This window comes from Phocoena phocoena, chromosome 1 (genome assembly GCF_963924675.1).
Source record: "Phocoena phocoena chromosome 1, mPhoPho1.1, whole genome shotgun sequence".
In the NCBI taxonomy this organism is placed as follows: domain Eukaryota; kingdom Metazoa; phylum Chordata; class Mammalia; order Artiodactyla; family Phocoenidae; genus Phocoena; species Phocoena phocoena.
The window spans coordinates 17374988-17391187 of NC_089219.1; the positions used below are offsets into that span (position 1 = coordinate 17374988).

At 40.0% G+C, this 16200-nt stretch overlaps 1 protein-coding gene across 2 annotated transcripts in view; it reads left to right on the top strand.

Moving 5' to 3' along the window:
* The first annotated feature begins 1928 nt into the window (after nt 1-1928).
* Nucleotides 1929-16200, top strand: part of ZBTB40 (zinc finger and BTB domain containing 40) — a 41535-nt gene continuing 27263 nt past the window's right edge. For both annotated transcript variants that reach the window (XM_065880651.1, XM_065880660.1), the window contains exons 1-2: nt 1929-2625; nt 3102-3235. In XM_065880651.1, coding sequence (XP_065736723.1) covers nt 1929-2625; nt 3102-3235 — 831 coding nt within the window. The remainder of the gene's footprint in view (nt 2626-3101; nt 3236-16200) is intronic.

The window sequence follows — 16200 nt, forward strand, 5'->3', positions numbered from 1 at the left end:
AGAATTTTAAGCACTGGGATGCAGCAGATGATGAAAAAAAAAAGTTCCTTCCCTAATGGAGTTTATATAGTAAAGGGGGGTACATGATAAGTAAGTAAAAATATGTGTCAGTAGGCTATGATAAAAAATAGAGTAAGAGGGGGCTTCCCTGGTGGCGCAGTGGTTGAGAGTCTGCCTGCCAATGCAGGGGACACGGGTTCGTGCCCCAGTCTGGGAGGATCCCACGTGCCACGGAGCGGGCTCGCTGAGCCTGTGCTCTGCAATGGGAGAGGCCACAACAGTGAGAGGCCCACGTACTGCAAAAAAAAAAAATAGAGTAAGAGGGATGGAATGTTCTGTGGTTGGAGAGGAGGTTGCTATTTAAAGAACATGGTCAGATTTGATTAAATGTTCTAAATCATTAAAAAAAAAATAAAGAACATGATCAGGGAAGACCTCGTTGATCATGTGGCCATTGAGCAGAGTCCTGATGGGAGTGAGAGAGTGAGCCATGCACACATGTGAAGAAACCTACGGGTGAATATGCTTAGTGTGTTCCACAATCAGCAAGGAAGGCGTGGTGCTTACAGCAGAATGGGTGAGGGGGAGCGAGGCAGAAGATGAGGTTTTAGAGCTAATGACAGCCAGAGTAAGAATTTTGGCTTTTGGCTTTTACTCTGAGACCAGGAACCATGGAGACTTTTGTGCAAAGTGACATATATGGCTATGTGCTAAAAAGATCTCTCTGACTACTGGGTTGAAGTTAGAGTAGGGTAGGGGTAGGGCTAGGAAGGGGTGGAGGCATGGGGGCCCAGTTAGGACATTGTTGCAATATCCAAATAAAAGGTGATGGTGGCTTGGGCTGACCAGAGTAGAAGCAGTGGAGGTAGTAGTAAGTGATTGGATTTTGGATATATTTTGATGGTAGAGCCAACAGGATTTATAAAGGATTGGGTAAGGTATATGAGAAAAAACAGGAGTCAAGGATGATTTCTAGGTTTTTGGTCTGAACAACTAGAAGGGACAGAATTGCTGTGAAGTGGGGAAGATGGCAGGGGAGTTTGGATTTAAGTTTAAGAAACCTAACAGGCCTCCAATTAGAGATGTTCAATAGGTAGTTGGAAGTGTGCGTCTGCAGTTCAGAGGAAAGGGCTGAGCTGGAAATATAAATCTAAAAGCTCTCAACATTTAGATATTTCAAAGGTATGGAATCAGATGAGAGAGAAGAAGTGAGATGACAGTCCTGGAGCACAGCAAACTTTAGAGGCCAAAGTGATGCAGAGAACCCAGCAAAGGAACCAGAGAGCGCAGGATCAAGTGAAAAATGCATTTTAAAGGGGAGGGAATGACGACCTGTATTCAGTGCTGCAGATAGGTCAAGTAATATGAGGACATTGTATTATAAATCTGTTTATATCTATCTATCCATCTATCTATCTATATATATATGTCTCCTTTATTTGGCTGAGAACTTGAGAGCAGAATGCATTTAGCAATGTAGTTACTTACAGCTTTGAAATCAGTGAGACATGGGCATGCCACTTAATGGCTGTTTTTCCTTAAGCTGGTTCTCTCAGTCTCTTTGAGCTTCAGTCTTACGTATAAAATGGGGAGGATACAGTACTTTTCCAGTGAGTTTTTGTGAGGATCAAATGAGATCATCCAGATGACACACTAAGCATAGTCCTGTTCATGCAGTTAAACCCATGCCAGTTATTATCATGATTAATTCAGTATACCTGGCACAGTACCCCTTCCTGTTCAGCAGCATTTGCTGAATGAACCAGCGAATTGCCTGTTCATTTTCATATTTCATTCAGGGCATTTCCCTGTGTGCTTATGAAGTATTAACATGGCATTTTTGGGGTTTTTCCAGGATCTAGTGCTGATCCTCACAAAGTGATTCTGGAAGAAGAGAGGAAAGGAAGTCCTCAGACAGAGCTGGTGCAATGGAGCTCCCCAACTATAGCCGGCAGCTGCTGCAGCAGCTCTACACGCTGTGCAAGGAGCAGCAGTTCTGTGACTGCACCATTTCCATTGGTACCATTTACTTCAGGGCCCACAAACTTGTCCTGGCTGCTGCCAGCCTCCTGTTCAAAACCCTGCTGGACAACACAGACACCATCTCCATCGATGCATCTGTCGTGAGCCCTGAGGAGTTTGCCCTCTTGTTAGAAATGATGTACACTGGCAAACTACCTGTGGGCAAACACAACTTCTCCAAAATCATCTCCTTAGCTGACAGCCTACAGATGTTTGATGTGGCTGTTAGTTGTAAAAATCTTCTAACTAGCCTTGTAAACTGCTCTGTTCAGGGTCAGGTGGTGAGGGATGTCTCCACACCATCCTCAGAGTCATCCAGGAAGGAGTTGGAGAAGCCTGAAGTAGAAATCCTTTCCTCCGAGGGTGCTGGAGAGCTTCATTCTTCCCCGGAGGTTTCCACCCCTCCAGGGGGCCCTGTGAAAGCTGAGGTGGGGGAAGTGATCCAGACGGTTGTGCAAGAGATGAGTGTGGATCCTTCCGCTGCCCAGGGGATTCAGGGGAATGCAGACACCCCAGTGGAGACTCCTCTGACAGCTGAAGATTTTTCCCCTTCTCCTGTTGTACAAACCTTTACTGAGGCAAAGGAAGCAAGCCCAGAATCAGGTAATATTCATTTAATAGTTGTTTTGTAATCTGTCCTTCTGTTGTCAATTACTAGATTCAGTGATCTTTATGAGTTTTTTGTTTGTTTGTTTGTTTCATTGATAAATTTATCAAAGATCACTGTTAGATTGGAAACCAAAATCCAATGCAATACTTGTACTAGGACATTCTTCTTTTAAAAGTGTTTGTGGTTTTGAGTGTTGCAAGCCTGAAGATGAACCACAGAGCAGAAAAGCAGTATTGAAATAACCATGTACCATCTTTGATTCTTACCCGTTATTTTAACTAGGATGATGATGGCACAAAGGAGGAAGCTATTAGAGATGCTGTTTGCTATTACTCATAACTGATACATTAGCTGTTTTGTTTACAAATGCAGTACATGACCTAAAGGTTCTCAGACAGCTTAAACTTTTAAAAATTATTTCAAGTAATCAATCACTGATTTTTTAAATTTTGTTTTGTTTTACATTCAGAGTATGAGGGGAAACATTACCAGCTGAATTTTCTTCTAGAAAATGAAAAAATCTTCTCAGATGCACTCTTGATTACCCAGGATGTTTTAAAAAGACTAGAAGAATGTTCAGAAATTAAAGGTGCACAGAAGGAGGTAGGTACCATGAGTTTTATTTGTTTGCTGGTTTAGTGTTCTCAGGATAGCAGATCAGTTATCAGGACCTCAATTTTTTTCAAACTTTAAATTTTTTTTTTTTGACATTTATCCCCTAAAGGACAGTCATGCAAAAGTGCTAGGCAAGAGACTTTCAAAACGAAGTTATATTTTGATCACTAGGTGGATCCCAGCTTACAACCGGTTTTGATCCAGGATACTTAACTGAGCTTACCATTTCCTCCTGATTAATCAGGAATAAAATGGGGCAGAAGGTAGTTATGGATAACCCCAAATCAGAGATAGTAATAAAAACAAAAAAACAAACAACAATAAATACTCAAAACATGGTACGAAAAGGATTTAATATGGACTTACACAGTAAATTGCATCGTGTTTAGGAATACAGTGGTCATTTTCAGACATAAAAACAATAATGGTGAACATTTATTGAATACTTACCTTGATACACTTGGTATCAGTACATATGTTATCTCATCTAATCCTCACAAAAATCATTGAGGTGGATACTATTTTATTATTTTTTATCACTGTTTTATGGATGAGAAGAACTGTCTCAAAGAGGTGATGTAACTCGGCCAAGGTTGCAGAGCTCATAAAACTATGCTCTGAGCAAGAATTCAAACCTAAGCATTCTGACTTTAGAGCTCTCCTCTTACACATTGAGTTACTGCCTCCCAAAGGGATAAAAATGATGCGTGTACGTCATGTATGTATAAACGTACATAGGCATCACCTGACAGAAAACTGCCAAATGGTTATCATGCTCTATTTCTTAGCTGACATTTTCTGGTTTTTCATTATCTCAGTGAGGTGCATCCCCACCTGTGGGCTCCCTCACTACCCAGTTCCTCACACCTGATGCTGTAGGGTTGACTGCACTGCCACTTTAGGACTCCCTTGCTTCCCCTTTCTTCTGGCCATGCCTCCCATTCTGAGAGATGCTGGCAGAGTGAGCGGGCACTGCCCCTGTAGGCTTGCTCATCTGACTGAGGGGGTAGTGTGGGGAGGCCTCCCATGTTGCTGTAGACAATTTAGTGTCTGTTAGTTACTTTTTTTTTTTTAAAGGGAGGTTGCAATTTTAATTTTTTTATTATTTATTTATGGCTGCGTTGGGTCTTCGTTTCTGTGCGAGGGCTTTCTCTAGTTGTGGCAAGCGGGGGCCACTCTTCATTGCAGTGCGCGGGCCTCTCACTATCGTGGCCTCGCTTGTTGCAGAGCACAGGCTCTAGACGCGCAGGCTCAGTAATTGTGGCTCGCGGGCTCAGTTGCTCTGCGGCACGTGGGATCTTCCCAGACCAAGGCTCGAACCCATGTCCCCTGCGTTGGCAGGCAGACTCTCAACCACTGCACCACCAGGGAAGCCCTGTTATTTACTATTAATCCAAGCAATAAATGCCTTCTACTATTTAAATAGTTCCCTGATTCATAGCAAGTTACTTTTTAAAAAAACAAATTCAAGATCAAGTATTTACTTTAACCATGGTTTATCAACAGTTGGCTATAAATTGTTTTTTTGAGAGATAAGCTGTTTACAAGACTGGGCTGACCCTGATGACTCTCTTAGGGGAGGTTTCAAGTGGTAAATCCTTGGTACCCTTTGTACTGATTATGCTGAAGGACATTATGGTTTTGTATTTTTGCACTTGGATGTTCTCTTAACTGTTCAATCCATCATTTTGTCACTAGTTTGTTACCCCGATAGCTTATAGACACACCTCTTCATTTTCTCTCTTGAGACTTCCTCTCCACTTAACTTTGGTTACAGAGGAGCAACATCATTCCTTAGATCAGCAGTACTCAAATTATTAGTGTCACCTCTGTACTAACTTAAACTGTGTCTTACGCATTTTTTTCCCAACACGTGTACCTAAAAGTGTCTGGCGCATACAGGTGTTCAAGAAATGTTTGCTGTACAGGGATTCATTCAACATTTCCCCCCCACTGCTTGTCCTAATCATTTGATGGCAATAACGTTAATAGTACTTTGCAATAACACTGATTCACTGTTGGTGATCATTATAGGCTTATGTTATTTCTTCCTCGGTTTTAGAGGTCAGAGTAAGAGCACTACAAATCACTTGGTAGCTGTATTTAAAACTGATTCTGTTTTATTCTATAATAAATTGTTCAGCTACAGAAAGAAAAAGGGAAAAATACTTTAAGAACGTAAGATTAAATTAAATATAGAGTTGGGGAGGTACTGCTTTGTATGTAGGCCCTGTACTTCTCTCTTTCTCTCTCACTTTATTTTAGACAGCTTGAGGTATGATTGATGTACAGCAAATTGTACATATTTAAAGGTTATAGTTTGCTAAGTTTTGAAACCTGAAATCATCATCACAATCAAGATAGTGAACATATCCATCACCCCTAAAAATCTTGTCACATCCCTTTGCAATCCGTCCATCCTGCCCCTTTCCACTTGCAATTCCCCAGGTAACACTTGTCTGCTTTCTCTCTCTCTAGATGAATGTGCATTTTTCTAGAGTATTTTATAAATGGAATCATATAATCTGTATTCCTTTTGGTCTGGCTTCTTGCATTCAGCATAACTGTTCTGAGGTTCACCCAAGTTGTTGCATGTTCATTCCTTTTTATTGCTGAGCAGGGTCCCATTGTATGGACATACCATTTATTTATCCAGCTCTACCATTTACTAGTACTGTTAGCTTCAGCAGCTTAATACCTGAAAGCCTTAATTTCCTAATTTGTAAAATTTGGTAGTGTTATCACCTACATCATAGGGTCATTGTGAAATTAATTAAGATTTATGTAAAACTCACACTAAAACGGCAGGCACATAGAAGGAGCTCAGTAGGTGACGACTGCTTTTGTTTGCTGATACATTAACTCAGTATTTTTTTTTAATTTTTGATTTATTTATTTATTTTTAACGTCTTTGTTGGAGTATAATTGCTTTACAATGGTGTGTTAGTTTCTGCTTTATAACAAAGTGAATCAGCTATATGTATACATATATCCCCATATCCCCTCCCTCTTGCGTCTCCCTCCCACCCTCCCTATCCCACCCCTCTAGGTGGTCACAGAGCACTGAGGTGATCTCCCTGTGCTATGTGGCTGCTTCCCACTAGCTATCTATTTTACATTTGGTAGTGTATATATGTCCATGCCACTCTCTTACTTCATCCCAGCCTACCCTTCCCCCTCCCTTTGTCCTCAAGTCCATTCTCTATGCCTGCATCTTTATTCCTGTCTTGCCTGTAAGTTCTTCAGAACCATTTTTTTTCAGATTCCATATCTATGTGTCAGCATACGGTATTTGTTTTTCTCTTTCGGACTTACTTCGCTCTGCATGACAGTCTCTAAGTCCATCCACCTCACTACAAATAACTCAATTTTGTTTCTTTTTATGGCTGAGTAATATTCCATTGTATATATGTGCCACATCTTCTTTATACATTCATCTGTCAATGGACATTTAGGTTGCTTCCATTTCCTGACTATTGCAAATAGAGTTACAGTGAACATTGTGGTACATGACTCTTTTTGAATTATGGTTTTCTCAGGGTATATGCCCAGTAGTGGGATTGCTGGGTCATATGGTAGTTCTGATTTTAGTTTTTGAAGGAACCTCCATGCTGTTCTCCATAGTGGCTGTATCAATTTACATTCCCACCAACAGTGCAAGAGTGTTCCCTTTTCTCCACACCCTCTCCAGCATTTATTGTTTCTAGATTTTTTTGATGATGGCCATTCTGACTGGTGTGAGGTGATACCTCATTGTAGTTTTGATTTACATTTCTCTAATGATTAGTGATGTTGAGCATCCTTTCATGTGTTTGTTGGCAATCTGTATATCTCCTTTGGAGAAATGTCTGTTTAGGTCTTCTGCCCATTTTTGGATTGGGTTATTTGTTTCTTTGATATTGAGCTGTATGAGCTGCTTGTATATTGCAGAGATTAATCCTTTGTCAGTTCCTTCGTTGGCAAATATTTTCTCCCATTCTGAGGATTGTCTTTTCGTCTTGTTTATGGTTTCCTTTGCTGTGCAAAAGCTTTTAAGTTTCATTAGGTCCCATTTGTTTATTTTTGTTTTTATTTCCATTACTCTAGGAGGTGGATCAAAAAGGATTTTGCTGTGATTTATGTCATAGAGTGTTCTACCTATGTTTTCCTCTGAGAGTCTTACAGTGTCTAGTCTTACATTTAGGTCTTTAATCCATTTTGAGTTTATTTTTGTGTATGGTATTAGGGAGTGTTCTAATTTCATTCTTTTACATGTAGCTGTCCAGTTTTCCCAGCACCACTTATCGAAAAGCTATCTTTTCTCCATTGTATATTCTTGCCTCCTTTATCAAAGATAAGGTGACCATATGTGCGTGGGTTTATCTCTGGGCTTTCTGTCTGTTCCGTTGATCTATATTTCTGTTTCTGTGCCAGTACCATATTGTCTTGATTACTGTAGCTTTGTAGTATAGTCTGAAGTCAGGGAGCCTGATTCCTCCAGCTCCATTTTTCTTTCTCAAGGTTGCTTTGGCTATTCGGGGTCTTTTGTGTTTCCATACAAATTGTGAAATTTTTTGTTCTAGTTCTGTGAAAAATGCCATTGGTAGTTTGATAGGGATTGCATTGAATCTGTAGATTGCTTTGGATAGTAGAGTCATTTTCACAATGTTGATTCTTCCAATCCAAGAACATGGTATATCTCGCCATCTGTTTATATCATCTCTAATTTCTTTCATCAGTGTCTTATAGTTTTCTGCATATAGGTCTTTTGTCTCCTTAGATAGATTTATTCCTAGGTATTTTATTCTTTTTGTTGCATTGGTAAATGGGAGTGTTTCCTTAATTTCTCTTTCAGATTTTTCATCATTAGTGTATAGGCATGCAAGAGATTTCTGTGCATTAATTTTGTATCCTGCTACTTTACCGGATTCATTGATTAGCTCTAGTAGTTTTCTGGCAGCATCTTTAGGATTCTCTATGTATAGTATCATGTCATCTGCAAACAGTGATAGCTTTACTTCTTCTTTTCCAATTTGGATTCCTTTTATTTCTTTTTCTTCTCTGATTGCTGTGGCTAAAACTTCCAAAACTATGTTGAATAATAGTGGTGAGAGTGGGCAACCTTGTCTTGTTCCTGATCTTCGTGGAAATGTTTTCAGGTTTTCATCATTGAGAATGATGCTGGCTGTGGGTTTCTCATATATGGCCTTTATTATGTTGATGTAAGTTCCCTCTATGCCTACTTTCTGGAGGGTTTTTATCATAAATGGGTGTTGAATTTTGTCAAAAGCTTTCTCTGCATCTGTTGAGATGATCATATGATTTTTATCTTTCACTTTGTTAATATGGCTTATCACATTGATTGATTTGCGTATATTGAAGAATCCTTGCATTCCTGAGATAAACCCCACTTGATCATGGTGTATGATCCTTTTAATGTGCTGTTGGATTCTGTTTGCTAGTATTTTGTTGAGGATTTTAGCATCTATGTTCATCAGTGATATTAGCCTGTAGTTTTCTTTTTTTGTGACATCTTTGTCTGGTTTTGGTATGAAGGTGATGGTGGCCTCGTAGAATGAGTTTGGGAGTGTTCCTCACTCTGCTCTATTTTGGAAGAGTTTGAGAAGGATAGGTGTTAGCTCTTCCCTAAATGTTTGATAGAATTCACCTGTGAAGCCATCTGGTCCTGGGCTTTTGTTTGTTGGAAGATTTTTAATCACAGTTTCAATTTCAGTGCTTGTGATTGGTCTGTTTGTATTTTCTGTTTCTTCCTGGTTCAGTCTCTGAAGGTTGTGCTTTTCTAAGAATTTGTCCATTTCTTCCAGGTTGTCCATTTTATTGGCATATAGTTGCTTGTAGTAATCTCTCATGATCCTTTGTATTTCTGCACTGTCAGTTGTTACTTCTCCGTTTTCATTTCTAATTCTGTTGATTTGAGACTTCTCCCTTTTTTTCTTGATGAGTCTGGCTAATGGTTTATCAATTTTGTTCATCTTCTCAAAGAACCAGCTTTTAGTTTTATTGGTCTTTGCTATCATTTTCTTCATTTCTTTTTCATTTATTTCTGATCTGATCTTTATGATTTCTTTCCTTCTGCTAACTTTGGGGGTTTTTTGTTCTTCTTTCTCTAATTGCTTTAGGTGTAAGGTTAGGTTGTTTATTTGAGATGTTTCTTGTTTCTTGCGGTAGGATTGTATTGCTATAAATTTCCCTCTTAGAACTGCTTTTGCTGCATCCCATAGGTTTTGGGTCATCATGTTTTCATTGTCATTTGTTTCTAGGTATTTTTTGATTTCCTCTTTGACTTCTTCAGTGATCTCTTGGTTATTTAGTAGTGTACTGTTTAGTCTCCATGTGTTTGTATTTTTTACAAATTTTTCCCTGTAATTGATATCTAGTCTCATAGCACTGTGGTCAGAAAAGATACTTGATACGATTTCAATTTTCTTAATTTTATCAAGGCTTGATTTGTGACCCAAGATATGATCTATCCTGGAGAATGTTCCATGAACACTTGAGAGAAAGTGTATTCTGTTGTTTTTGGCTGGAGTGTCCTATAAATATCAATTAAGTCCACCTCGTTGAATGTGTCATTTAAAGCTTCTGTTTCCTTATTTATTTTCATTTTGGATGATCTGTCCATTGGTGAAAGTGGGGTGTTACTCTTGTTGTGTTACTTTTCGATTTCCCCTTTTATGGCTGTTAGCATTTGCCTTATATATTGAGGTGCTTCTATGTTGGGTGCATAAATATTTACAATTGTTGTATCTTCTTCTTGGATTGATCCCTTGATCATTATGTGTGTCCTTCTTTGTCTCTTGTAATGGTCTTTGTTTTTGTTTTTTGTTTTTTTGTGGTACGCGGGCCTCTCACTGTTGTGGCCTCTCCTGTTGCGGAGCACAGGCTCCGGACGTGCAGGCTCAGCGGCCATGGCTCACAGACCCAGCCGCTCTGCGGCTTGCAGGATCTTCCCGGACCGGGGCACGGACCCATGTCCCCTACATCGGCAGGCGGACTCTCAACCACTGCGCCACCAGGGAAGCCCTGGTCTTTGTTTTAAAGTCTATTTTGTCTGATAAGAGGATTGCTACTCCAGCTTTCTTTTGATTTCCATTTGCATGGAATATCTTTTTCCATCCCCTCACTTTCAGTCTGTATGTGTCCCTAGGCCTGAAGTGGGTCTCTTGTAGACAACATATGTACGGGTCTTGTTTTTGTATCCATTCAGCCAGTCTGTGTATTTTGGTTGGAGCATTTAATCCATTTACATTTAAGGTAATTATTGATATGTATGTTCCTATTACCATTTTCTTAAATGTTTTGGGTTTGTTATTGTAGGTCTTTTCCTTCTCTTGTGTTTCCTGCCTAGAGAAGTTCCTTTAGCATTTGTTGTAAAGCTGATTTGGTGGTGCTGAATTCTCTTAGTTTTTGTTTGTCTGTAAAGGTTTTAATTTCTCCGTCAAATCTGAATGAGATCCTTGCTGGGTAGAGTAATCTTGGTTGTAGGTTTTTCCCTTTCATCACTTTAAATATGTCTTGCCACTCCCTTCTGGCTTGCAGAGTTTCTGCTGAAAGATCAGCTGTTAACCTTATGGGTATTCCCTTGTATGTTATTTGTTGCTTTTCCCTTGCTGCTTTTAATATTTTTTATTTGTATTTAATTTTTGATAGTTTGATGAATATGTGTCTCGGCATGTTTCTCCTTGGATTTATCCTGTATGGGACTCTCTATGCTTCCTGGACTTGATTGATTATTTCCTTTCCCATATTAGGGAAGTTTTCAACTATAATCTTGTGAAATATTTTCTCAGTCCCTTTCTTTTTCTCTTCTTCTTCTGGGACCCCTATAATTCGAATGTTGGTGCATTTAATGTTGCCCCAGAGGTCTCTGAGACTGTCCTCAATTCTTTTCCATCTTTTTTCTTTATTCTGCTCTGTGGTAGTTATTTCCACTGTTTTATCTTCCATGTCACTTACCTGTTCTTCTGCCTCAGTTATTCTGCTATTGATTCCTTCTAGAGAATTTTTGATTTCATTTATTGTGGTGTTCATCATTGTTTTATGCTCTTTAGTTCTTCTAGGTCCTTGTTAAACATTTCTTGTATTTTCTCCATTGTATTTCCAAGATTTTGGATCATCTTTACTATCATTACTCTGAATTCTTTTTCAGGTAGACTGCCTATTTCCTCTTCGTTTGTTTGGTCTGGTGGGTTTTTACCTTGCTCCTTCATCTGCTGTGTGTTTCTCTGTCTTCTCATTTTGATTGACTTACTGTGTTTGGGGTCTCCTTGTCGCAGGCTGCAGGTTTGTAGTTCCCGTTGTTTTTGGTGTCTGTCCCCAGTGGCTAAGGTTGGTTCAGTGGGTTGTGTAGGCTTCCTGGGGGAGGGGACTAGTGCCTGTGTTCTGGTGGATGAAGCTGGATCTTTCTGGTGGGCAGGACCGTGTCTGGTGGTGTGTTTTGGGGTGTCTGTGACCGTATTATGATTTTAGGCAGCCTCTCTGCTAATGGGCGGGGTTGTGTTCTTGTCTTGCTAGTTGTTTGGCATAGGGTGTCCAGCACTGTAGCTTGCTGGTCGTTGAGTGGAGCTGTGTCTTAGCATTGAGATGGAGATCTCTGGGGGAGCTTTTGCCGTTTGCTATTACGTGGGGCCAGGAGGTCTCTGGTGGTCCAATATCCTGAACTCAGCTCTCCCACCTGAGAGGCTCAGGCCTGACACCCGGCTGGAGCACCAAGACCCTGTCAGCCACACGGCTCAGAAGAAAAGGGAGAAAAGGAAGAGAGGAAGAAAAAAATAATAAAATAAAGTGATTAAAATTTTAAAAATATTAAAAATTAAAAAGTCATTTAAAAAAAAGTCATTTTTAGACTCAGTCAGTCTTGAAACTCCTTTTTCACTTAATGCCTTATAATATCCTAGTGCCGTGGTCACTTACTCTGACATGAGATGGTTTGCTGTTGATGTTTTAAGCTTAGTTTGCTTAAGTCATGCTTTCAGATAGATACCATTACCCTTGGAAGTAGCTTCCTGAACTGCAGGTGTAGTGTCTCATACAAAGCCATCAGTCTCTAGAACAGCAGTTCAGTATATATTAAAATGATGCACTTGTTAAAATGGTGGATTTGTTAAAATGTACACCTCCAGACCGCATTTCCAGAGTCTGATTCTTACGTTGTGGTAGAGCTTGGGAATCTCCATCTTTAACAAGTTCCCCATGGACTGCTTTTTTGGTATCTCTAGACTACATTTTGAGAAGCATTGCTGGAGAAGTTAATGACTTAACAAAATTCTTAATGTATGATGGCAGATGTCACAGCGTCTACGCTAACAGCTCTCAGTGTTTTGGGTAGCTGCTGAATACGCATTTCCCAAGTGTTATTCTTTGCTTTCTCCTTGATTCAGCAAATATTTACTGAGCAACTGGTATGTGCCAGGCATTGACCTGGTTGCTAGGAAAATAAACATAAATAAGACTGGATCCCTATCCTTATAGAATGTCTTGACAGCAAAGAAATCCTGCCGCGTATGTAATTTTTTGGGAAGTGTATACAGAAGTCACCCAACTACAGGAATCCCCAAAAGACTTCAGTGTCGAATGTATTTATTAGAACTGTTCACTTGGAACATCATTCTGCATTTCAGCTACGGTTGTAAAGGTTGTTTGGGGGTTTTGTTTGTCACTGTTCTGTTTATACATCTTTAGCTCCCAGAGAGCTTTGAATGTTTTTTGTTGTTGTTGGCTGTTATTTGGTTCATCATCATAAATTAAAAAGATGACTCAACGTTAACTATAATCTACACTTAGGTGTGTAATTTTGAGGCCTGTTAAGGCTTGTGAGTCATGTTCTGATTGAGAACAGATGGACCAGCCTGTTCCTTTTCTTAAAAACAGATATGAGGTATGTACCTGACCTGGATTGTGTTAAGGGAGGACATCATGAACCAGTGTCCTGATTATTTTATTTCCTGAGATAAATGATGAAAGGTGGCAAAGCCATTCCCTGAGCAGTGATTGCAGCAATATGAGAAGAACCTGGGCAGCTTGAATTGCTGAAACCAAAGCCAAAACTGATTAAGGAGAAATCTCTTGGGTGCCGGGATGGGAAAGTGGCTTCCCCTTGTCTCTATCTCAGTGTAGTATCTCTTACCATTAGAAAAAGCTGATACTGACCTAAGAGGCTTTCTGGCTGAGCTGAGTAAAACCTGTATTTAAAGGCAAACTTATACTTTTTTCACCTTTTATGCTAGAACTTTTAATTGTCTACTTGCTTTATTCCTAGCCGTGTCCCTGCTTTTAATTAATTTTGTAGATAGCAAGGTGAGTGTTTGACTAGAGTAAGGAGATAACTTTTTCTACTATTGATTTCCTTGCTGTTTGATCCACTTTTCACCTAAAGTTCTAGAAAGACTCCCAAAGCTGAAGACCTGGTAGCATCCTTTTTTCCTTCAACTTTGTTTCAAAGGCAAACAACAGTGAAGGCTCTTATGTGAATCTGATGTTTTCATCTGTGTTACTACTTCAGAGGTTTGTCAAGACCTGTAGGTCTGTGTTTTGTGGACTGTGTTCACTGACACAGTATAGGGTAACCTTCTTGAGAAGTGAGTGGATAGGGTTCACTTTACAGGTCTATGAGAGATGAACTTAAGTTGTTTTTTTCAGATCTCCTCTCTGCTAATTATTAAATCTAAGATATGCAGCTATAGCTAGAAGGGCTAGTGGTCTTATGGGAAGGGAATTTCATTCAGTTAAACAAACATTTATTAAGCACCTATTGTATACGAGTCTCTTCACTAATCAGTGAGACCAGGAGGAATGGTACAGATTGTCTAGATGCTACCCAGTGTTCAAGTGATGTTGATTCTAGTAAGTCCAATAAAATCCAGTGAAATGGATTTGGTTACACTCGAAGTTTGAGAGATGGAACTGGGTGAAAGGTGTTCCAGATCATTGGAATGAGCTCAGTGTTTCATCAGGGTATTCTGCTCACTAGCCATGCAAACTTGGGCAAGTTACTTCACCTCCCTGACTCTCCTTTAAGTAGTCGTAGTAATGCCTCCAGGATCTGATGTAAGTAGTAAAGTAGATGGCAAGTATGCACGGTATCTGGGATGGTATTGAGCTGTTGTGGTCTGTCTCATTATTGCCATTGCCTGGTCCTCAGCATTCAGGAAGGCATATGCGAACAAGAATATAGTGTAACAAAGACAAATCCGAAGGCAGTAGGCAAATGGTTGGGAAAATAAGTAAATACAATTAAAAGATCTGAGTGTAAGGGAAAGATTAAATGGTTTTTTCACATATAACAGAGGGAAAGAAAACTGTCCCATCTTTAAACATATTGACCTATATTTCACTCATAGATAAAAGTACTTTGAGTACTTCTGTGACCGTGAATTGATACAAATTTATTGAAGTACCTTTAACTCTAAGAATCAAAGGAGTTCCAAATGTCTGGTTAAAGAATAAAACTCTGTTTTGGTCCATTTCTTAGAGTTCTGTTATGTGATAGCAATCAGTGAATTCCAGCCTGTTGCAATATGTGACACCCTTCTGTTTAGTCAGATCCCCTATTTCAGAAAAGGGCTCACTCCACTGTGGAACCCCAGGCAGCTTAGGGGGCTGGTAGAGTAAGCTACAGCACTGGCTCTGGTGCAGGTCCCCAGTAGGTACTGGAAGAAAGAGCAGAGAGCAGGGCTTTCCAGGCAGCTGTCTGCTCCCTTCTGGCCCTTTCATCAGCCTACCCCCGCTTCTCTTCCCAGATGGTCACCCTGGTGTCACTGCTGAGCAATGAAGTTAACAAATGTTTTAATTTCACTGCTGAGCAGTTCTGCAGAGGAGGAAACAGCAGAGAGGATAATGAGAAGCGCATCAGATGCCACCATTGATGAAAGCTTCTCTTCCCCACTGGCTCAAATGATAATGCCAGACAAATTGGATACTGAGAGAGGTGGATCTGGGGTATTCAGAGAGCTTGGGGGGGAAGAAAACTGGCCTAGGATAGAATGAGATAGCTGTATGTTGTATCAGTTAAGTGCACAAGAGGGAGGGAGGGAGGGAGTAGAAATGGAGAATAAAGAGGAAGAAACAGGTTTAAAACTAAGGGCATTAGCAATAGTGGGTCTTTATAAGATACCTACTCCTATGTTGAACAAATTAGTCTTAAAATTTAGCAGCTTAAAAGAACAAACGTTTATGACCTCACAGTTTCTGTGGGTCAGAAATCCAGGCATAGCTTACCTGAGTCCCTGGCTCAGGGTCTGTCACAGGGCTGTACTCAGGGTGTCAGCCTGGGCTGCAGACATGTCGATGCTCAGCTGGGGAAGTGTCTCTTTCTAAGCTCACTCACTGACTGTTGACCGGGGATGTGAGTTTCTTGTCACATGGGCCTCTCTATAGGGTACCTCTCAACATGGCAGCTTGCATCCCATAGAGGAAAGACACTGAGGGAGTCCACACATGGGCAAGATGGAAGTCACAGTAACCTAGCCTCACAAGTGGTGTCCCATTACTTTTGCCATATTCTTTTCCTTAGAAGCAAGTCATTAGGTTCAGCTCAAGGGCATGAAAACCTGGAGGCATACTGGGAACCCCAGGCTGCCTACTCAGTTCCCTACTGCTGTCAGGGAAGAGGCATTCTAAAGAGATTTTAGGCCAACTAATAAAAGCAAGAAAGGATGAATAAATGTGACCAAAGAGAATTAAGCATTCAACTTACATTTTTATCTCATTTGTTTATTATTTTTAAAATAGAGACAAAATGAGTTTATCTTATGTTCATGGAAGTTACTTATTCCAATAAAAACTTAATAAGGATTATTAAATTGTGTTTTATCTATGTTTACTTTTGGAGATGACCAAACTTCATAGGAACCTTTTTTTTAAGTTTAACTTAGCTCTCTGATCAGGAACCAAGCTAGAACAAACTCAAGAAATACAAAGTCTAACTCATTTATAATCCTGTTTATTTGGGAGGA